Source organism: Equus przewalskii, chromosome 1 (assembly GCF_037783145.1).
Source record: "Equus przewalskii isolate Varuska chromosome 1, EquPr2, whole genome shotgun sequence".
In the NCBI taxonomy this organism is placed as follows: domain Eukaryota; kingdom Metazoa; phylum Chordata; class Mammalia; order Perissodactyla; family Equidae; genus Equus; species Equus przewalskii.
The window spans coordinates 21,099,382-21,123,986 of NC_091831.1; the positions used below are offsets into that span (position 1 = coordinate 21,099,382).

The 24,605-nt window shown below is 34.6% G+C and overlaps 1 protein-coding gene across 3 annotated transcripts in view; it reads right to left on the reverse strand.

Moving 5' to 3' along the window:
* Positions 1-24,605, reverse strand: part of MXI1 (MAX interactor 1, dimerization protein) — an 82,143-nt gene that overhangs the window by 22,678 nt on the left and 34,860 nt on the right. For all 3 annotated transcript variants that reach the window (XM_070603807.1, XM_070603881.1, XM_070603739.1), the window contains exon 3: positions 14,037-14,066. In XM_070603807.1, coding sequence (XP_070459908.1) covers positions 14,037-14,066 — 30 coding nt within the window. The remainder of the gene's footprint in view (positions 1-14,036; positions 14,067-24,605) is intronic.

Below are 24,605 nucleotides of genomic sequence, written 5' to 3' on the forward strand. Positions count from 1 at the left end.
TTTCATCTGTAAAACCATCACACTCAAGAGGCATTTTCCCAAGGTACGACAACTTCAGCAGAGGTCCCTATTATGAAGCACAACCACCACATATTTCCTAAGTGGGTCATATTACCTAGAATATCCTATGGGGACAAACTGTTCTCTCTGAAGCAAGCGTGGAGAACATAACTACTTTCCTTGGAAAGGGAAGGTATTTGCAGGGTGGCAAATATCTCTATGTGCCTTCCTAAAATATTTTCTATCTTCAAGTGGCAGGTTTCACAAAACAAAACAAAACAAAACAAAAACACACAGCTATTTATTTGACTTGGCATTTAAATTCTTTCTCTTAATCTAACATGAGGTGCATAGCCTGCTACAAAAATCAAACAAATAAAAGTGTTAATTACTAATTCACTGACCACCTGTTATGTGCAAGACACTGTGTCAGATACAAAGACAAGCAAGTTATAGTCCCTCCCCTCAGGGAATATATATGATCTAGAAAGAGAGGACATTACAGTATAAGGTAGTGTGGGTTAAAATTCATCTGAGTGACACAGTGAAGAGAGAGGAATTTAGAGGAGGTATCACTTTGAACAATCAGGAAAGACTTCTTGAAAAACACATTTTAGCTATACCTTGAAAAAGTTGTGATTTGGGAATTAGAAAAATCTAGGTTCTCATCCTGACTTTGTCACTGATCAGCTTGGTGGCGCATGTAAATTGGAGGGACTTAGGTTTCCTTATCCATAAAATAAGAATACTAGACTAAATGATTTATTTTCTAAGGTCCCTTCCAGCTTTATCATCTATGGAAATGTACAGATAGGATTACATTTATTGCCTTTGTAAAAGGAGGAACAATGAACAGAGAGGAATTTGAGCCATAAGTATAAAAGCAGAAAATATAGGGGAAGATGAAGAAGTTAGGACCAGGCATCCTATTTTCAGCAAAGAAGGAAATGGGAGTTATAATATCATACTGGAAACATCTTCAGACTAGGAGTTGGGAGATATGGGCCCTAGCTCTGGGTTCAAAAACTAGATCTGAGAGTAAAAAGCAGGATTGGATGCTTGAAATCTCAGAATTTTTTCAGATTAGAAGAGATCTTAAAGATCATTCAATTCTATCACCTAATTTTAAAGAAACTAAAGCCCTATCCAAAAACTGGAATGTGATTTTTGATGACCCCTAGCTTTGTGCTTTTGCTCCACACCCTGCTGGAGGGATTTTTAAAAAAAGGTTTGAATAGTCACAATAGTCACATTTATAAGATAAACGCTTATAGGGAGACAATAAGGAGTGAGAATGGCTGATCCGTAAGGAGGTTACAGTTAAGGACAGCAAAAAGTTCTACAGATCCAGTCAGCACAGCTCTGATTTCCAGGACCCTTAGCACCTCTGAAGGAGGGAAAAAAATAAATAGTGGAGCTGTCCCAAAATTAGAGATGGGCTTGGCAGACTATCAAAGCAGTGAGGACGTTATTGAAAAGCTACTCTGATTGTCCAAATGGTAAGGAAGAAAGATTCCAACATACTGATCTGCATCTACTTTCTCTTTAGACTGTTTGTAGACAAACGTTCTAAATAAACTAAGTCATCCTTCCTTGGAGTTTTGTGTAACAGTAGTATGCCTTTTCCTCCTGGTATGGCACACCTCATCTAATGATCACTGGGGCCTATTAAAATGACTGATTCCACATACCAATACAATACAGTTACAACCACAAAACCAGATTTCTGAAGCCTGTGCAAACATAAACTTGTCAGAGAATACAAAACAAAAAGAAGCAACCAGTGGGGCCAGCCAATTGGTTAGGTTCATGCACTCTGCTTCGGTGGTGGCCCATGTTTTGGCCGGTTTGGATCCTAGGTGCAGACATGGCACCACTCATCAAGCCAGGCTGAGACAGCGTCCCACAAAGCCCAACCAGAGGGATATACAACTACGCACTGGGGAGCTTTGGGGAGAAGAAGGGAAAAAAAAATGATTGGCAACAGATGTTAGCTCAGGTGCCAATCTTTGGGGGGAAAAAACTGACCAGTATTTTGCACCATAATGTTTATAGATTAAATTGTTACATTTCCTTAAAAGTCAATGATATGTGTTTTTCCAAAAGGGACAAGGTCCTATACATTCATTAGTATTTAAATCTCAGAATTCATATCTATATGTGTGTGTGTGTGTGTGTGTGTGTGTGTGTACAGTTTTAAGGAATGTGTTTATATTATTTATAGACACAGACGTATATGCTTCTTAGGGCAAATTCTAGTTATATAGAAATATTTACTATTTATCCTTATAAAATAAGTACTTATAAAATAAATTTTTCTCACTGTAGCTACAGCACCATGTGTTATAATAATCTTTAGATATTTTACAAAGTTCCAAAGTTTGAATGAGGTGAGGTTCTAAGCTCATTTTTCCAGCTCTTCTTTTATTTTGTATGTATGTGTGGGTATTTACATAGATACACACATATGTATATATTTATATCAAGGAAAACGGTTTGGAGACAGAATAGTAATTAAGTTTCTAATATGGCTACAATTACTGAACTTAAAAAATTGACAGAACTATAAAATTTTTCATGTAGGGAAAGAATTCAGAGAGGTCTCCTCCTTTACAGGGAAAGCAAGACCCCAAGATGTTAGATAACTTATATAACATCTATAGCCTATTAGTAGTAGAGATGAAAGGAAAAATTATTATCTTCTAACTTCTGGTACAATTATCACTTCAATATGCATTACATATCCCCAAAGAAGTCATCTGTGTTGGATTCCAGATATCCTTTTTGATAATTTAGCTCCTAAACCATGTTTAGTATTTAAATTACCTTTCTCCATTGGCTTTCCCCAAAATAACAAAACAAGGAAGTCATTTACTTATGAGTTCATTAAGTTTCAACTTTTCTTGATTTAGAAGACATGAGTATAAGCAATATATCACGTGTTTGTCCCAGGGCTGAATTAATTATTTTTCAAGCAAATTTGTCTTCAAGAACTGGTTAGCAACTAACCATATTAGGAATTTCTATTCTCATCACTGAATCCTCCTTTAGACCTGTGGTTTTTCACTAGTAACACCCATGGGACTTTTGATTAGCCTTATTTACTAGAATACGTAGCAAAAGATAAACAAGTACAAAATAACTATCTCCTTCTCTGCAAGAGCTAAAATATATCAAAATAATCTGAATCTCTATTTTTAAAACATAAGTAAATGCAAGATACTGAAGAAGTCTTTCATGTAATAAAAAGATTTCTTACTGATGTGACTCTTGGCATGCTTTAATTGCCAAAATTTATACCAAAATAGAAATTTCTTTAAATGAATAAGATGCTAGTTTAAGAAAAAGTACTCCAATTCCACTTGTTATTATTGTTAAACCAGTATTTATCAGAGTAGTTAAACTGCATTAATTACTGTATAGGCAAAATAATTTAGCAAAATAGCATATAGTCATGAATCACTTAATGACAGGGATACATTCTGAGAAATTAGGCAATTTCATTGTGTGAACATCACAGAGTGTACTTACACAAACCTGGATGGTATAGGCTACTACAAACCTAGGCTATATGGTACTAATCTTATCGGACGACCATCATATATGCAGTCCATCGTTGACCAAAACGTTGTTATATGGCACATGTTTAAGGCACTGTGTTACCTTAAAGTCTAGTAGACTTCTGCTGCTGTATAATTATTACGAGCATCAGTATAAAAGATTTGTTAAGTTTTATGGATTAAACACATCCGTCAAAGTTGCTAACAGAATAAATTTTTGAATGCTGCATCTAAAATATATCAGAAAAATCTATTAAATTATTCCCTTTTTTAAAATTATGAATTCATAGTTTGAGAGGAAATGTTTTCTTAAACAAGTTATAGCTGCACTGAGATACAGACTTTGCAATCACTTGGATAAAAAGCTACTGCACCTTCACTATAATATTTACCATGTCAATTATTTAAAGTCTGACTTAATTATTTGCTTATTTCTAAACATAATTTTAGAAACTGAGTTTCAAGTTATATTTCTGGGTTATTTTTAAGACCTAATGATCGCATCTCTTCCCATGTTGTAGAGTTGATTTAAACTTCAGGAAATGGATAGCTGAAGTTCTGAGAACACATGCTTTCTAGAATGCAATCCTTGTCTGAGTCAGCCTCTGTCACCTTGCAGCCTGGGTCAGGGAGTAGAAAGCTTAGCCTTAATGAGCTATTTCTGACAAAGGTCAATATAGAAACTGTGAATCTATCTAGACACAACTGCAATGACTTCATTGCATAGACTGCATTTTAGATGTAATTTTATCCTGGCTATGCTTCCTCTATTAACCATAAATTTTATCTCCAAAACTCACCCGTTACTTCATCTCTATCTCATATAACATTCAATCCCAACTCTAACAAGTGCCTATCTCTGCACTCTTACAGCTATTTTTTTAGTCTACAGTTTTCAGCATTCCTACCCCTGTAAAATATAGTTTTTACATATTCATTTTTTTGTATATTCATTTTTCTGTATATTCATTTACTTGCATATAAAAATAAATGCATCAATTACATGTCTTTGAAAAATGATCATGTTACTCTGTGTATTGGTTGATAATGTTAACTTCTATATTTATCTGGCTCCATAGCTTCATAAATAGTCCAATTCAGTTAAATAAGTGTCCCCTACTTTCCAATGCATAGCTACTTTTTTAGTGTTCTATAGTTACTCTCAATAACTCAATACTGTAACTGGACTGTCTAAAGAAATACAAAGAATAAAATTACAGGCATACCTTGTTTTATTGCACTTTGATTTATTGGCCTTTGCAGATATTGCATTTTTTACAAATTGAAGGCAAAACCCTCCACCAGCAAAAAGATTACAACTCAATGAAGCCTCAGATGATGGTTAGCATTTTTCAGCAATAAAGTAGATTTTACGTAAGGTATGTACATTGCTTTTTTACACATAAGCTATTGCACACTTAGACGACTACGGTATAGTGTAAACATAACTTTTATATGCAAAAAATTCGTGTAACTCACTTCATTGTAGTAGTCTGGAACCAAACCCACATCTCCAAGTTATGCCACTATCTTCTTCAGGACTTTTACATGAATTAAAAATAGGTATTTCAGTTTTCCATCTTTAGACTAAGAAAGGGAAGTAGCCATCATTTTTATTTGCCTAATCAGAAAACTAGAACAGTAGCTATTTCCTGGCCTCTGAACAATGCTGTTTCTCCTTCCCTCCACAACTACACTTTTCAAATTTTGTTGTTCCAGGCCTAACAAACACAATCAAGTTATATTTTATTATACCTTAAGTGAAACTGATACAATTATTATATTCTTTCAATATATGGTCTTAATTTTGTTAGATTTCATTGTTAATTAGGGGCTCTTAAAAATCTTTAAATATATCCTTTTTATACGTTAGAGAGCTCAATCTTTCCTCATTATGAAGTACTCAAACCACATCAGGTAGTAGCACCATATAATATATTGGAAACATATGTGGTTATTAAGGACATTGTAAAGTGTTGAGTCATTTGTGCAGTGCCATCAGATGATGATGACATCAGCACTTTTTAAGTGCCGAACTGCGAGGTCAGTGTTCTTTTCAGGACCTTTTCCCTAATCAGTGGTGACTGGTATGATGAATGGCTGACCACAAAGTTGATGAGCAACACTAGTGAGCCATTTTAGTGAGTGTGAAGTGGTTATTTCATAGTTTTGATTTGCACTTTCTTATTGATCACTGATGTTGAGTATTTTTTAATGTGCTTATTAGCCATTTGTGTATTGCTTTTTTGGAGAAATATCTATTCAAATCCTTTGCCCATTTTTATATTGGGTTGTCTTTTTATTGTTTAGTTGTAAGAGTTCTTTATATATTCTGGATACAAGTCTCTTGTCAGATGTATGTTTTGCAAGTATTTTCTCCCATTCTGTAATTTGTCTTCACTTTTTTTTAAAAAAGATTTTAGTTTTCCTTTTTCTCCCCAAATCCCCCCAGTACATAGTTGTATATATTTTAGTTGTGGGTCCTTCTAGTTGTGGCATGTGGGATGCCACCGCAGCATGGCCTGATGAGCGGTGCCATGTCCTCACCCAGGACCCCAACCGGTAAAACCGTGGACCGCCGAAGTAGAGTGCACAAACTTAACCACTTGGCCATGGGGCCAGCCCTGTCTTCACTTTCCTGACAGCGTCCTTTGAAGCACAAATTTTTTAATTTTGATGAAGTCCAATGTTTCTATTTTTTATTTTGTGGCTTGTATTTTTTGTTTCATATGGAATAAACCATTACCTAGTCCAAAGTCACAAAGATTTACTCTCATGTTGTCTAAGAATTTTATAGTTTTAGCTCTTAAATTCAGGTCTATGATCCATTTTGAGTTAATTTTTGTATGGTGTGATGTAGGGATCCGACTTCATTATTTTGCATGTAGATATCCAGTTGTGTCAGCATCATTTATTGAAAAGACATTGAATTGTCTTGGCAGCCTTGTCAAAAATTAATTGACCATAATTATGAGGGATTATCTCTGAACCCTATTCCATTGATCTCTAAGTCTATTCTTAGGCAAATATCACACTATCTTGATCACATAGCTTTGTAGTAAGTTTTGAAATTGGGAAGTATGAGTCTTCCAACTTTGTTCTTTTCAAGATTGTTTTGGTATTCTGGGTATCCTGCATTTCCATGCGAACTTTAGGATCAGTTGTCAATTCTTGCTAAAAAGGAAGCTGAGATTTTGATATGGCTTACATTGAATCTGTAGATCAATATGGAGAGTACTGCCATCTTGACAATTTTAAGTCTTCCAATCCATAAACATAGGATGTCTTTCCATCTATTTGGGTCATCTTTAATGTCTTTGAACAGTGTTTTGTAGTTTTCAGCATACAAATCTTTCACCTCCTTAGTTAAATTTATTCCTAGGTATTTTATTCTTTTGGATGCTATTGTAAATGGAATTGTTTTCTTAAATTCATTTTCAGATTTTCATTGCTGGTTTGTAGAAACACAACTTTGCTAAATTCGTTTATGAGCTATAATAGTTCTTTTGTGAAATTCCTTAAGATCTTCTATACATAAAACTATAACATCTACAAAGAGAAATCTGAACGCCTTTTCTTTCTTTCTCTTACCTAACTGCCCTGGCTAGAACCTCTAATACAATGTTAAATAAAAGTCATGAGAGCAGACATCCTTGTCTTATTCCTGATCTTAAGGGAAAGCATTCAGTCTTTCACCACTAAGTATGATATTAGCTGTGGGTTTTTCATAAATGCCCTTTATCAGGCTAAGGAAGTTACTATAAGGTATTTTCATACTGAGATTTGTATCTTTGGTAATAAACCAAGGCTAAGAAGAGCTTTTGACTAAACTTTCCAGAATCGTCAAACCTAGTCCAAAACTTTAGACTTTTGATCCAGCTATAGTTATATATTTCAAACCTACAATAAAAGTTTAGTTTCCCTAACCCCATAACTTGCCTTTAACGCAAACAAATATCCTTTAGGTACTATTAGTTGAGGTAAGAGTTTAAAGAAAGTTCTACCAAACCAATTTTATAATTTGTTTTTCCTCCTAACAAAACAAATGCACATTTTTTTCTAGAATGTGCACAGCATATATAAAAGTGTATGTTCTTTTTAAACAAATGCCATACAAGCACCTAAAACATGCAGCTAAAACCAGTTAAGATATGCTCCTCCTGCCAAGGAATCCTAGCCAGGTGATGTACTAAGAAACCATTGCCTAACCCAAAGATTTCTTACTCTTATGTTTTGTTCTAAGATAAAGTAGATCAAATCAACCACTCTATCAAAACGTCCAGTTCAAACGGGGACATGCAGATTGTGTAGAAAAAAATATTATATTCATTATCATGTCCAAACTATTGGGATAATCATAACTAATACATCAAAAATTCTAACACAAAAAAGTTGAAATTTACACAAATCACAAAAAAGTTATGATACTCTAGTCTCCAAGTACATATAAATCTTTACCTCATAAAAATGCTTACCATTTTCAACTCATGGAAAGGAGTAAAGACGTCACAAGTGGAGCACGAACTCCATCAGGTAAACTGTTCCCCTTTATAAAATTACCTGTCTTTGTCTTAGTGCCCTATATAATATCCTAATGAACTGAAAGAATCAATTAGGCTCAAAAAAAGTTATTGATTCTCTTCTTATAAGCAAGATAAAGTCCTGCACAGTAAAAATCCCTTAAGATGTTCCCACTTACCAAGTTTTTTGCATATAACTTCTTTACATTTTAAGAATTCATTAAATTTTCCATTTATCTCCTATGAAATTACTTTATCATAATATGTCTGTTGAGCTCTCAAGAGTATTTTATATATTTTTCATTTTTCACTTAATTTATTATAATTCAATAACATATCAATTATAGATATATTCAATAGCACATATAATCACTTTTTAATTCAATGAATATTTAGTGAAGGACTCCTATGTGTTAAGGGTAAATAAGACAAAGTCTTTGCCTTCTTGCAACTTATATTCTAGCGAAAGAACTAAAATAACTCAAATAAATAATTCAGACAGAGATAAATGTTAAGGTGATAGAAAAGGCAGTGGGATAGGGAGTGACTGGTGGGGCGATTACTATTGTCTAAGGAGATGACCTGAGAACTGAGAACTAAATAATGATGAAGAGCTAGAGCAAGGGCTTTCTAAGCAGAAGGAAGAGCAAGTGCAAAAGCCCTAAGATGGAAATGAACATGGTGTGTTTGATGAAAAGAAAGGAAACAGTGTCAGCTGGACCATAGGAGACAAGGGATAGAGCGGTAGGACTTTGTAGGTCACAGATTTTATCTAATAGCAATGGGAAGCCAGTAGAGGACTGTAAACAGAAATGACATGATCTGATATATTGTTTGAGAAGATCACTCTTGCTGCTATGTGAAGAATGAAATTTAAGGAGGAATGAATACTAGCATTTAACAGAAAATAATATTCTTTCTTTATGGTGTTTCTTAGTCCTCTCTCTTCTGTTCCCAATTCCATCACCTGAGTGCTGGTTCTTATATTCTTCTACTATATGGCTACTGCAAAAGCATCCAAACTAATCTCCTTGCTTCTACAGCTGGACTGTACTTTTAAAAATACACAAATGCTTTGATCAAGCCTATCTCTTTGCTTCAAAAACCTCAAAAATTCACTACTGCCAAAAAATAAAATCTAAATTCCTTGATATTCAATAATATTCCACAATCTAATACCAAAACACCTCTCTGGCCTCATTTCCCACTACTAATTTGATGGACTTTGCTCTTCCACTCAATATGGTCTACTCACTTTCCTGATCACAGCTTATGATGCCACCTTCCTGCTTCTATGGCTCTACTCACGCTGACCCCTTTTCCTTATTCTTTCCTTAGATTCAAATCTACCTCTTCTTCATGGCTCAGCATATATTCTCCTTGACTATCCAGAGCAGTGGCTTTTTGACTATGACCCAGTATTTTACATCATGACCCAGGATACACAAGTTTTACAATTCTACATTTAAGTTTACTTCAAACAATGCACTTTGGTTATTTTCTATTCTATTCTACTTATTTTTCAAAATGACTGCAAAGACGACTAATGGGTTTCAATCTTCAGTTTGAGAAACTCTTTTTAATGCACCTTTCTAGACATTCACTGATAACTTAACCAGATGCTGGTATTGAAAGATGAAACCTATAACTACCAAATTACAATAACCTTAACCTTAAGGATAGGATAGGGCCAGTATCTTATACTTCATTTTATCTACTATGATGCCAAGTACATTATTTATTAATCATTACTGAAGAGAAAGACTGATATTAAACATAGCTATCATATTTATGATCAGACAGGATCATGATTAGGACTGTTTTGTGTTCCTATCATCTTGCTTCAAATTGTAGTTATGATGGTCAACATGGCTAGTTTTCAATAACACTTTGACCTACACTTTCTGCGTTCCTACCTTACGGGATTATATAATAGCCTTGCAGAGTGAGGGAACAGTACTCCATAAATGCTCATTTTCATCTTTCCCTCAGAATTATGAGGAAGTCTCTATATGGAGGACACCTATTACCATTCATTGAACATGCTTCTCTTTTATCACAAATACTCAGGACTTCTGCTCTGCCTAGGAAGGCATTATTAGACCAGTGTCCTCATTTGGTCCATCTAGCTTTGCCAAAGTTGTAATAAGGGTAAGCCTCTGTTTCAATGGAATGACAGCTATTAAGGTTGAACAGCCTCTCCTGCAGTCAGCACTAAATTCTTGACCATTAAAGTTCTATTAAAGTTGTGGACTCTTTCGAAAACATCAGGAATTTGAATAAAGAAAATGAAAAAGCAGTGAAGCGATCTAAAATCTGTACTAAATGGTTTCTTCTCTGGCAAAGGACCCAACTCATAAGATAAGCCAATGGGCAACGTAAATTCTTAATTCTTAAATCTCAGACTCGTTAATTTTACCATCAGATAATTCACACAGGTTCATGAAGAATGCAGAACATCTAAAGGTATTATGCTTCCCTTTTACCTCCACTCCCTGAGCCTGGAATGACCTGTTGTGGGTCTAGGGAACAGGGTAAGTACACAAGTAACAAATGCTCTGAACCATCTAGACCAGGCTCAGTGTAACCATCAGGGTTTTAGGCAGAAATAAGCCCCCAAGACCTATCCAAGAAAGAATCTGAATTTCTTCATCAGTCCTGAAACTATGTAAAGCTCCCTAATGGACTGTGGGTATCTTGGAGTAACTGGGGGCCAGAGCAAATAACTCTAGGCCTGCCAGACCCCAAATCTCCACCATTAGGCTTCCCTCTGAGATCTGGGAGTATATGAACCTCAATATTTGTTGACTATTGTCTCCTCAAGGCCAGATCCAGGGCTTCAACAATCTTAGAGCTTTGTTTGAGATAGCCATCTGGAATTACTCTGTCATTCACTAACAATTCAAAATCATCTACTCTAATTCTCACTGAATTGTCCCAGTAAAAACCACTAACTCAGAGCAGCTTTATACGCAAGATTTTAGAACCAAGCTAAAAAAAACTTCTGACATGAATATATTATATATAAAGTGGCAAAATTTCAAGAATATGAATCATTTCAGGAATATCTTTTCAGAATGAAGACAAAATCAAATTATCCTTTTGATAGTGAATTACTTTCCTTATATAAGCTCACACTCAAAAGTAAATGAAAGGTAAAGACAAAATTCTATTTATTTTAGAGAATGACAAAGCTAAGTTAATTTTCTTTAACATGTCAAATAAAAATGGTGCCCTGGGAAAAAAGATGGCCATTAAATAGAACTGGCTGGGGGCTTAAAAAAAAATAACAATATAGGCTTAAATTTTAAAAATATTCCTGTGCTGCCTTCCTTCTATTTGGCTAAAACATCTCCTTCCATTTAAATCATCCTGTGTCTACCAATATTTTTGTCTTTTTGCTAAATAACAAGCCAGTAACTATTCAGAAGTGGACTACAGGTTATCCAACTGGATTCTTCCTTTGGCACTCACCCTCTTACACATTCCACTAAATTAGGGATTTATTGACATTGATAAATACCAGTTTTAAAAGCAAATACACCTTGGAAAAGTTAATTCTATATTACCTCTCAATTAAGCCTCAAGGAAGAGAAGGAGAGAAGGAGGGAAAAAGGAAAGGAGAGAAGAAGGGAGGGAGGAGGAGAAATAATTTGAGGAATTATGACTATCTAGGACTATCAGAAGACAAGGAAACCATGCCTTAAGTGAGGCAGGGTAGGAAACCAGCCAGAAAGTCTTAGATCTAAGTAAATAAAATGGGAACAAAAAGCCTTCACTAGAGACACAGATCACATACAATTCAGGCAATAAAAGCCACACACATTATACCAGTGCTATAGACAGATACTAGATTAAACAACTTCAGGGCATATCAAAGTAGTATTATGGATGATAAAGTACTACTTCTGACTTATCAATAAGTCAGAAGTGATATGCAGAATTCATTAAACAAAGTTTACTCAAAGATTTAAAAAGCTCCATTCCAAACAGTTTACAAAAGAGTCTCTTTACTCCAGGGTTAAACAAGTTTTTGCCAGATTTCCAGTGAAGGTCTTCCAAGGACCACATTTAGGTGGGTGAAATAATTATAAAAGCCACATGTTTATCAGTATTTAAAACATGTGGCCCCAAATACACTTTGTGCTCTAATTTAAAGTTCAATATAAGGTTTCATTTTCAGAATCCTCAGAGCTGTCATTTCTTGGTCTTTTTGTCATGTTTAAACTAGCCAGATACTTCCTTTAATATACTGGAAATATAAGGCAGAAAAGAGATTCTTTAAAATAAAAGGTCTCCTGCCAAACTGCTTTGCCACAAACTAGCAAAACACCTTTGACTAGACCACTAAACTTCCTCTAGTTTCGTCCTTCACTCAATATTAAAGCCATTATCCACTATACCTGCATGAAATGTTAGGCACTAAGGATACAAAATTGAACAAAACAGAATCCCTGCCTTTTAGGCAGTCACAGTCATCTGGCAGAAAGAAACATATGAACAGATAATTACAATACTACCTGGTTAAGTTTTACAATAGGAAATATGAACAGATCATTGTGCAAACAAAGTGGTAAAAACCACTAAGTCAGCCTGGAGGACGATGCTAAGCCTGTTCAAGAGGATTTGACATTTAAATTCATCTGCAATGAGGCAGTTAGGCTAGTCCATCCATAAGGCCCCTTCTATTTAAAAAAAGGCAGGACAAAAAGTTGAAGGTCATGGAGATCTTGTTTGACGAAAATGGCTGGTGCAGACAACTCCAATTTGTTGGTTATTAATCTAACCTCTGTATCAAAAAGAGAATACTTTACTCCTACAATCCTCATTTCCTCTCCCAAACTTGTCCTCTTCCTATACTCTGTTTCTCGGTAAATGGTAATACCATCTAAAACTTAACTTTCCATAGCCAACTAGTCACCAATTTCTACTGATTCTATTCCATACTATCTCTTTATTCTGTCTACTTCTATCTCCAATGGTTACCATCATCTTTTATTTTAGAGGCTTCCAATAGCCTCCAAAAGAGTTTTCCTGTCTCCGACATCCCTTCTCCCAATCAACCAATTCTTCACACTGTAGCCAAAGTGATCTTTCCAAAATACAAATCTGATCTTATGACAACCCACCTTAAAATCATTCAACTGCTCCCTATTGCTCTCAGAAAAAGTCCAAACTCTTCAGCATAGTTGTCAACATCTGTCCTGGCTTGCCTTTTGGCTACAATCTTTTCTTCTCATATCGAACCTCCTGCAGTTTCCTCAACACACGGTGCTCACTCACCATCCTCTGCAGAGCCTTCCAAGACTCCCTCAAAAGAGAACTGAGTGACCATCCAAAATGATCTCTCAGCACCCTCTGCTTCTGCACTACCATACTTTCCACACTATACAGTATTTTAATTACCTGTTTGTCTCCCCCAGGATGCTGTAAGTTCCTTAAGGACACAAACTATCTTACACACTCTTGTATTTCCTATGTAAAATATTATGCCTGTGAGGCACTAACATATAGTTTATGCTTAATAAAGATTTGTTGTGTGTGTGAATAAATGAACGAATGAATGAACAAACTGCAAAGAAACTGAATATCCTATAATTTTTCATAATATTTATTAGCTACACTAAAGAAATCTAATCCTTTAGCAAGACCACATTTAAACCCTGAGCCTATCACACTTAACCCATTTTCAGAGACAGAAATAAAGAAGGCTATACCATAAACTAAAAATTCAAATGAGCTTAAAAATGTATTTACCTCTTCCAATTTAGATAGTATAAGCTTATTATTTAAGTCATTTTTTTGGAGAGAATACATATATATCAGAATCATGATATGCTATACATTTTTTTTAAAATTATATAATTAGATATGCACTATTACATTATTTTCACAGGTAAAACATTGAGTTTGCTTTTTTAACATAAATGAAAGCTGCATCTCATCACTGACTCACCGATTCTTTTCCAGCTCATTGTGCGTAGACCTTAAAGGAAAAAAAAAAGAGCATTAGCCATGTTTTGTCACTAAGGCTATAGAAAGGGGGATTAGTTTAGTTACTGCTATACCAACCACAACCAGTGAATGTATTTAACATTGCAATATATGGTCAGACTTCTATAATCTCACTCATCAAGAAGAAACAGTTACATTCACTAGGACTGTTCATTCAGATACAGTGTTTTCAGTTAACTCTAAATATTCTGAAACTAGAGTTTCATTGTTATTTTAATAAAACTAATACTAACACATGTTCTCTTGTCTACTTCTAGTATCCTACATTTTGTTGATTTGTAAACATTATATCAGAAATTTTAATTCACACAGAATCTTATTTTTGTTTAAAAAGAAAAATAAAGGAGTAGTAAATACTTCTCTGCCCGCTTCCATCTCAACTTTCCATTCCTAAACATGCAGAGAAAAAAACATTTTGCCTAGCGTAGAAGCTGAAAAAGGCTTGCCTTACTGCTAAGTGATACAGACAAATTCAAGCCTTCCTGCCCTTTGTGTGAAACATAAACAAGAAAAAGTTGTACAAAGAAGAAAAGTAACATAAATAAAAGAAGAAATATTAATAAATCGAGAAACACGTTTTTAAAAGACTGGAAGCATACAGCTCAAAATGCTAACAAACGTTTTCTTTTAGTGACTTTTTTCATTTTGATTATCAGTATCTGTTATAATAATACTTACCGTCTATTGAACAAGCATAGTGTCTGCTAAATAGTGTGCTAAGCAGTTAACAAACATTATCTCATTTTTATCCCCAAAACAATCATTGTTTTATAAACAAGAATACTGAGGTTCAGAGAGAACAAGAGACAGGCTCTTGTCACAAGAGGTAAAGCAGCAGCCACGATCTAAGACCAAGTCTTTCTTACTCCTTAACTAGTTCTTAACCACCACCAAGTTCTTAACTACTTAGTGACAAGCAATACCAAAGACAGGTTAAAGGCACAGACTCTAAGGCCAGACTGCTTGGCTTCAAATACTGTGTAGCCTTGTTAAAGTCCCTTCATTTCTCTGTATTCAGTTTCCTCATCTATGAAATAGGAAAAATTTTCCTATTCCTATGACATAGGAAAAATTGCCTCATATGATTGTTTTGAGGAATAAACAAGTGTACAAGGAACAGCAAAATACAATGAACTCTATCTAAAGTTAGCCACTATTAGAATTATGTCATACTAGTTCTCTTGCATGAACATGTATTACTTTTACAATAATTTAGCATTAACAATAACAGGAATTTTATAAAGGAGAGTTTAAGTTCCTGCCACCAGAACTAAAACTTTAATCACTTAATATATTCTGATTAATGTCAAATGCCTTCAGAATATTACATTACTGATTACTTTAATCTCATTTATTATTCCAATGGATTTTTGTTGTTGTTGTTGTTGTTTGGTGAGGAAGATTGGCCCTGAGCTAACATCTGTTGCCAGTCCTCCTCTTTTTGCTTGAGGAAGACTGTTCCTGAGCTGACATCCGTGCAGACCTTCCTCTATTTTGTATGTAGGATGTTACCACAGCACGGCTTGATGAGTGGTATGTAGGTCCGCGCCCAAGACTGGAACCTGCAAACTCCAGCCGCTGAAGCAGAGCACACGAACTTAACTACTACACCACCAGGCCAGCCCCCAATGGATAGTTAATAACCAAATTTCTAAATTTTAACAATAAGAGTATTTTTGTCAGTCTCATAATTTGTGGAAATTTTACCCACTGTCTTAGTTCAAGAGCCAAAAGGCTTCTTTGAGTTACTGTCTTCTGTCCACTTTTTGCTTTCTTAGCAGTTTCAAAAGGTCCAAGAGACACGGGATGAAAAAGACTGATGTTCATTTTCAAGAGATTATCTTATGGGGCTGGCCCCGTGGCCAAGTGGTTAAGTTCGCGTGCTCTGCTTTGGTGGCCCCGGGTTTCGCCGGTTCGGATCCTGGGTGCGGACATGGCACTGCTCATCAAGCCATGCTGAGGGAGCATCCCACATAGCAAAAGCAGAAGGACCTACAACTAGAATGTACAACTATATACTGAGGGCAACAAATGTTAGCTCAGGTGCCAATAAAAGAATTTTAGGATGCTTCAAGACTTCAGCTAAATTATCGGCAAGGATATGTACAATCCAAATGGAAGAAACTATAAAAACATAGTCAGAACTTTTAGTCTAACAGAGATTCAGAGTTCAAAACCCAATAAATAAATTACAACCAAATTTCTATCACCATATAAGTATTTATAGAAAGTTTTGATTAAGTTCTTTTTTGTTTGAATAAAATGATAAAGTAAATCAATAAGTTACAAGAGAGAAAAGCCATATTTTAAAGAGATTTGAAACAAAAAATATTATTCAAAATTTGAGTGCATAATCAATAAAGTAATTCCCTACTCCCTCTTAGTAAGCAAGTTTTGGTTTAATTGCCTTCATCTAAGAAGAAAACTTAGAACAAGTAAAACAAAAACAATGAAATACTAGAGTAAGTAATAAATGAAAACAATCTATTTAGAGAGAAGTAGGCTATTTACCATAAACTTATTCTAAACAGTCTGGCAATCCTACATATGGTCATAAATGTAAAAGATAATATATCCAAAGATAACCAATTGCTCAATTCCAGTATTATATTGAGATTATTATCAAAGCTAGCACCAAAAGAACATAATTTGACCCACTGCTGTGAACAAAATTAAAACAGCAGGTTCTTCCCACCTCTCTAAGACTTTATTATTTATCTTCTTTCTAAAAAAAATATAAAATGATAGCTAAGAAAATGAACTTGTTCACCAAACCAGGAAATGCATGCCATATCTAGTTAAGCCACTAGCAAAATTTAACAAGATTTTGAAATACCAAGAAGCAAAAATGATCATACATGTATGAATCTTTACCATATTGCCATGTTCTTCCAATGTTTAAAAAATGCATCAGTAGTGTTTACTCCTATTTTGATGGCTTTTTTGCCTGTGATATCAAGTCAACAAATACTGAGTATATTCAATGTTCAAGACTGTCTTAGGCTGCAGGGAATCAAAAACAGTCTCTAGTTGGTAAATTAAGACATGTATAGGAATAATTATAACTCAAGGCAAAATAAACATATAAAGAAAGGTACAGAGTGTGTGGGAGTTTAAAAGAGGCAGTTTACTTCCAAATAAAGCTATTAGAAAAAACTTTAGAAAAAGGTGGCATTTAGTTTGGGGCTTAAATGATGAGTATATTTGCTACTAGGAGAGGCTGGATCTGGTGGGGAAAGGACATTCCAAGTGGAAAGGATAGCATAAGCAAACAAGCAGAGTTGTGAAGTCCAAAGCAAAACCAGAGAATAATGTATAGGTCACAAAGACCTCTGGTGTTAGAGGAAAGAAGTCCTGAGTTTAAATGTTAACTCTATCACTCACACTAGTTATGTAACTTTGGACAAATTATTTAACCTCTCTGGTTAACAGTTTCCTCATTTGTAAAATTGGAATAATACCACATGACTTGGCTGGGTTACTGTGAGAATTAGAGAAAAATATGTAACAGCATCCAGCATGTAATAAGTATTCAATAAATGCTATCTACTGCAAATATTCTTATTATTTTTAACAAGACTAAAAATATACTACGCATAATGATGTTAACTATACTACGTGGGACAAAAAATTGGTAGATTCTCAGTAACACTTGGAATTAACCTGGAAATAAACAAAAAGACAATAATGACGAAAAAAACTGAAAGAAAAGATAGATATTTTCATCATTTAGTCATCTGTACGAGGACAGTACAAAGTTTAGGGTATGAAAGAGAGAAAGATGCCTAATTATATGTACACAGAGAAAATAATGATCCAAATAGTGCTGGCAATAAATGACTAATTGAACATATCACATGCTAGCACACTCAGAAACAACCTCTTTGCATCTCTGAGCCTATATGTTCAACCAAGCCATTCCAATAATGTGCCATAGAAATATTCAATTATGACAAATTCCCTATAAGGTTGAGATGTTCTGAATAATCCATCTGGTTAGCCCACTTTTCTTCTCCGAATAAAATGTACCACTGAGCGCAAACACTAATGAACTGCCTTCCTTTCAGTCCCCCTTACTCTGAATGCTTAACAACTTCCAAGGACAGAAAGAAAAACATTCCTATTATTTTACTATTGAATCACAGGTAATCCCTTTCACAAATAACATCCCTTTGAGAGAGACATGTTAACGCTATCTCTATTTGAATGGGAATCATTATCTCAACCAGGCTGGTGACTTTTCATTGAGTACGACACAACTCTAATACATAAACTTTTAATTCTTTAGAGTGCAGTTTGGTGCAGTCAATGAAATGAAGCAAAGAATTGAAACTGCACAAAATGGTATAGTTTGGCTCAAGAGTAGTGCCACTATGGAAAGAAAATAAAAGCCCCCATTCCCAGAATTAATATTCTCTTCTAGCAAAAGAAAAGACCTCTATCTTTGTTGAGTTAATGAGCCAAGTCCCAATTTGTTAGCATTTTTATTTCACTTACTTTCTAATCCTAAAGTCCCTAGTGGATGTTGCCCTCCATATGATGAAAAGAACACATTCCATAAAGCTAAATGATTATCTTCTAACTGTATCCTAAAGCTTATACTTTATATACACATACTCAAAAGGCAAGAAAAAAAGAAAACTTCAGGTACATTAGAGTAGGGGTCTCCAAAGTATATACCTAAAGGGAATTGAAAAAGAAAATCTACTAGAATTAGTGAAATAATAAAACTTCTATTTATATTTATTATTGGTCTTAAAATTTATTCTGTATTTATAAAATATTAGTACAGTAATACATGTACACAGTTATAAATACATAAGCATATATTGGAGTACAGTAATACATGTATACAATTATAAATACACACACCTATATTGGGGAAATAGAATTTTTTGTTGCTAGTGGTATAATAAAGTGGGTAATAAAGTTTAAACGCTGTAATAGAAGAAAATCATGCTAATTGTCAATAAAGTAATTCTTTCAAAAAGGTAGTTTTGTGAATTTGTTTCTATAAAAGGTATATATTTTAAAAAACCATTAAAGGCAGTAAAACTTGAATATTGCGGACTTTTAGGAAAAATGCCTCATGAGACATGTATTGTTTCTTCCTTAACAACAACAAAAACATCACCACCACAATAACTAAGGCCACAAAAAAGCAAGTGTCTAAAAACACAATAACAGTAACTACAATCAATAAGTTTTTCCTTAAGACTTACACATCAAAGCTGAATATATGCATACTTTATGACTCAGTATTTCCACTCATAGGCATATACCAACTAATATATGTATATATGTTTACCAGGGGACATACAAAAGAATGCTCATTCTTTTTGTACTAGCCAAAAGCTGGAAATAACTCAAACGACTATGAACAGGATAATTGGTGAATAAATTGTGAAATATTCATACAATGTGATACTATGGAGCACTGAGAATGAACAACTACTACACAAATAACAGGGATGAATCTTCATAAATGCAACATAACGTTGAATGAAAAAGGCAGACACACAAAATACATACTATATGACTCCATTCATATAAAGTTCAAAACCGGCAAAACTAATTTATAGTATCAAAAGTCAGAATAGTGGTTACCTAAGGGAGGGAGCAACAGAGACTGGAAAGAGTCAAGAGAAGGGCTTCTAAGAAAAACCTATAATATTTTATTTCTTCACCTTTGTGAAAATTCATTGAGTTGTACACTTAGGATCTGTACACTTTTCTGTACGTACCTTTTCAATAAACAGGAAAAAATTACATAGGAACTAAAATCTGCAAAAATCAATTTTTATTTCAAATATAGAAAAAAACCAATTTAAATCTCTGAAAAATCTTTTGGCCTACTATATAAACATTCCTAAGTTATTTACTTTGTAAAGCATAATTTTCAATAAATTAATAAGTACTAAAATCATACAGAAAGGTCTCTAAGCACAATGGAATTAAATCAGAAATTAAGAAGACAACCAGAAAAATAGCAATATTTGGAAGATAAGCCACAAATCAAAGAACAAATCACAGAGAAATTAGGAAATATACTGAACTAAATGATAATGAAAAGACAACATATCAAAATTTGCTGGATGTAGCTACAGCAATGCTTAGAAAGAAATGTTTAGCTTTAAATTCTTATCTTAGGGGTAGGGGAGAATCCAAAATCAGTGATCTGAGATTCCACCTTTAGAAGCTAGAAAAAGAAGCAAACTAAACTGAAACAAGTTGAGCAATGGTTCTCAACCATGGTGAGTTTTGCCCACCAGAAGACATTCAGCAATGTCTAGAGACGTTCTTGGTTATCACAACTAGGGAGATACTACTGGCATTTTGTGAGGAGAGGCAAGGGATGCTGCTGAACATTCCATGATGCTCAAAACAGAATTATCTGGCCCAAAATGTCAACAGTGCTGAGGTTGAGAAACTGATGTAGAGGAAAGACATAATAAAGCTAAGAACAGGAATGAACAGAATAGAAGACAGGAAAAAATACAAATATCAATAAAACTGAAGGCTGACTTTAAAGAAATTGTTAAAATTGATAAACTTCTAAGACTTATGAAGAAAAAAGACAAAAATTACCAACACACACACACACAAATAACCAATATCAAGAATGAAAGAGTGCACATTACTACAGATCCTACATACATTAAAGGATAAGAGAATATTATGAACAACTTTATGCCAATAAATTCAACAACTTTCTTGAAAGATACAAATTATCAACACTGACCCAAGATAAAGAAGGGCACTACATAATGAGAAAGGGAACAATCCAACTAAAGGATATAACACTTGTAAATATCTATGCACCCAACATAGGAGCACCTAAATATATAGAGCAATTATTAACAGACATAAAAGGAGAAATAGACAGTAACACAATAATAGTAGGGAGCTTTAACACTCCACTTGCATCAATGGATAGATCATCCAAACAGAATATCAAAAAGGAAAGATTGGCCTTAAATGACACATTAGACTAGATGTACTCAGTAGATATGAATAGAACATTCCATCCAAAAACCACAGAATACACATTTTTTTCCAATGCACATGGAATATTCTCCAGAATAGATCACTTTTTAGGCCACAAAACGAGTCTCAATAAATTTAAGAACACTGAAATAATATCAAGCATCTTTTCTGACCACAAGGGTATGAAACTAGAAATCAACTGCAGGAAGAAAACTAGAAAAGCCACAAATATGTGGAGATTAAACAAAATGCTACTGGACAACATTGGGTCAATAAAGAAATCAAAAAATACGTGGACAAATGAAAATAGAAACATGACATACCAAAATTTATGGGATACAGCAAAAGCGGTTCTAAGAGGGAACTTTACAGCAATACAGGCCTACCTCAACAAACAAGAAAAAGCTCAAATAAACAATCTAACAGTGCACCTAACAGAACTGGAAAAAAGAAGGACAAACAAAGCCCAAGATCAGGAGAAGGAAGGAAATAATAAAAATTAGAACAGAAATAAATGAAATAGAGACTTAAAAAAATCAATGAAACTAAGACATGGTTCTTTGAAAAGATAAACAAAATTGACAAACCTTTAGCCAGACTCACTAAGAAAAAGAGAAGTCTCAAAAAAATAAAACCAGGGGCCAGCCTGGTGGCACAGTGGTTAAGTGCGCACATTCTGCTTCTCAGTGGCCCGGGGTTTGCCGGTTCTGATCCTGGGTTCAGACATGGCACTGCTTGGCAAAAGCCATGCTGTGGTAGGCATCCCACATATAAAGTAGAGGAAGATGGGCATGGATGTTAGCTCAGGGCCAGTCTTCCTCGGCAAAAAGAGGAGGATTGGCAGTAGTTAGCTCAGGGTTAATCTTCCTCAAAAAAAAAAACTCTCAAAAAAAAAAAAAAACCCCAGAAGTGAAAGAGAAGAAATTACAATAGACACCTCAGAAATACAAAAGATTTTAAGATAATACTTTGAAAAGCTATCCACCAACAAATTGGATAATCTAGAAGAAATGGATAAATTCTTAGAATCATACAACCTTCCAAGACTGAATCAAGAAGAAATAGAGAATCTGAATAGACCAATCACCAGTAAGGAGATGGAAACAGTAATCAAAAACCTCACAAAAAGATTCCTCGAAAAGTTAAAAATAGAAATACCTTATGACCCAGCCATTCTACTACTGGGTATCTATCCTAAGAACCTGAAATCAGCAATTCCAAAAGTCCCATGCACCCCTATGTTCATCGCAGCATTATTCACAATAGCCAAGTCATGGAACCAACCTAAGTGCCCAGCAACTGATGATTGGATAAAGAAGATACGGTATATATATACAATGGAATACTACTCAGCCATAAAAAGGACAAAGTCGTCCCATTCACAACAACATGGATAGACCTTGAGGGTATTATGTTGAGTGAAATAAGTCAGACAGAGAAAGACGAACTCTGTATGACTCCACTCATAGGTGGTAGTTAACATATACACAAAGAGAACTGATCAGTGGTTACCAGGGGAAAGGGGGAGCGGGGGGAGGGCACTAGGGGTGAAGTGGTGTACCTACAACATGACTAATGATGTACAACTGTAATTTCACAAGGTTGTTAACTATCATAATCTTAACTAAAAAAAAAAAAACCTCCCACAAAATAAAAGTCCAGTACCAGATGGCTTCCCTGGTGAATTCTACCAAACATTCAAAGAAGACTTAATACCTATCCCTCTCACACTCTTTCAAAAAATTGAAGAGGTGGGGAAGCTTCCTAACTCATTCTATGAGGCAAACATTACCCTGATACCAAAACCAGATAAGGAAGATAGAAAAAAAGAAAATTACAGGCCGAAATCACTGATGAACATTGATGCAAAAATCCTCAACAAAATACTAGCAAATCAAATATAACAATACATTAAAAAGATCATACACCATCATCAAGTGGGATTTATTCCAGGGGTGCAGAGATGGTTCAACATCTGCAAATCAATGTGCTACACCACATTAACAAAATGAAGAATAAAAATCACACAATCATCTCAACAGATGAAGAGAAAGCACTTGACAATATACAGCATCCATTTGTGATAGAAACTCTGAATAAAATGGGTATAGAAGGAAAATACCTCAACAAAATAAAGGCCATGTATGACAAACCCACAGCTAATATCCTACTCAATGGAGAAAAATTGAAAGCTATCCCTCTAAGAACAGGAACCAGACAAGGATGCCCACTTTTGCCACTCTTATTTAACATAGTATTGGAAGTTCTAGCCAGAGCAATCAGGCAAGGAAAAAAAAAAAAATAACAGGGATCCAAATTGGAAAGGAAGAAGTGAAACTGTCACTATTTGCAGATGACATGATTTTATATACAGAAAACCCTAAAGAATCCACTGAAAAAGTTTCAGAAATAATAAATGAATATGGTAAAGTTGGAGGATACAAAATCAACATACAAAAATCAGTTGTGCTTCTATACACTAATGAAGTAGCAGAAAGAGAAATTAGGAATACAATCCCATTTAAAATTGCAACAAAAATAATAAAATATCTAAGAATAAATTTAACGAAATTGATGAAAGACCTGTACACTGAAAACTATAAAACACTGTTGAAAGAAGCTGAAGAAGACACAAAGATATGGAAAGATACTCTGTGCTCTTGGATTGGAAGAATTAACATCATTAAAATGTCCATACTTCCTAAAGCAATCTACAGATCCAATGCAATCCCTATCAAAGTTCCAGCAACATTTTTCCACAGAAATAGAACAAAGAATTCTAAAATTTATATGGAACAACAAAAGACCCCAAACAGCCAAAGGAATCCTCAGAAAAAAGAAGAAAGCTGGAGGCATCACACTCCCTGATTTCAAAATATACTAGAAAGCTATAGTAATCAAAACAGCATGGCACTGGCACAAAAACAGACACACAGATCAATGGAACAGAATCAAGAGCCCAGAAATAAACCCACACGTCTATGGACAGCTAATTTTCAACAGGGAGACAAGAAGGTACAATGGAGAAAGGTAAGTCTCTTCAATAAACAGTGTTGGGAAAACAGGACAGCCACACGCAAAAGAATGAAAGTAGACCATTATCTCACACCATACACAAAAATTAACTCAAAATGGATTAACTTGAATGTGAGACCTAAAAACCATAAAATTTCTGGAAGAATATATAGGCAGTACCCTCTTCAAAATCAGTCTTAGCAACATATTTTCAAATACGATGTCTGACTGGGCAAGGGAAACAAAAGAAAATAAACAAATGGGACTACATCAAACTAAAAAGCTTCTGCACAGCAAAGGAAACCATCAACTGAATGAAAAGACAACCTAATAATTGGGAAAAGATATCTGCAAAGCATATATCTGATAAGGGGTTAAGATTCAAAATAAAGAATTCATACATCTCAACAACAACAACAAAAAAACCCTAAAAACCCAACTTAACAATGGGCAAAAGATCTGAACAAATATCTTTCCAAAGAAGATATACAGATGGCCAACAGGCAGA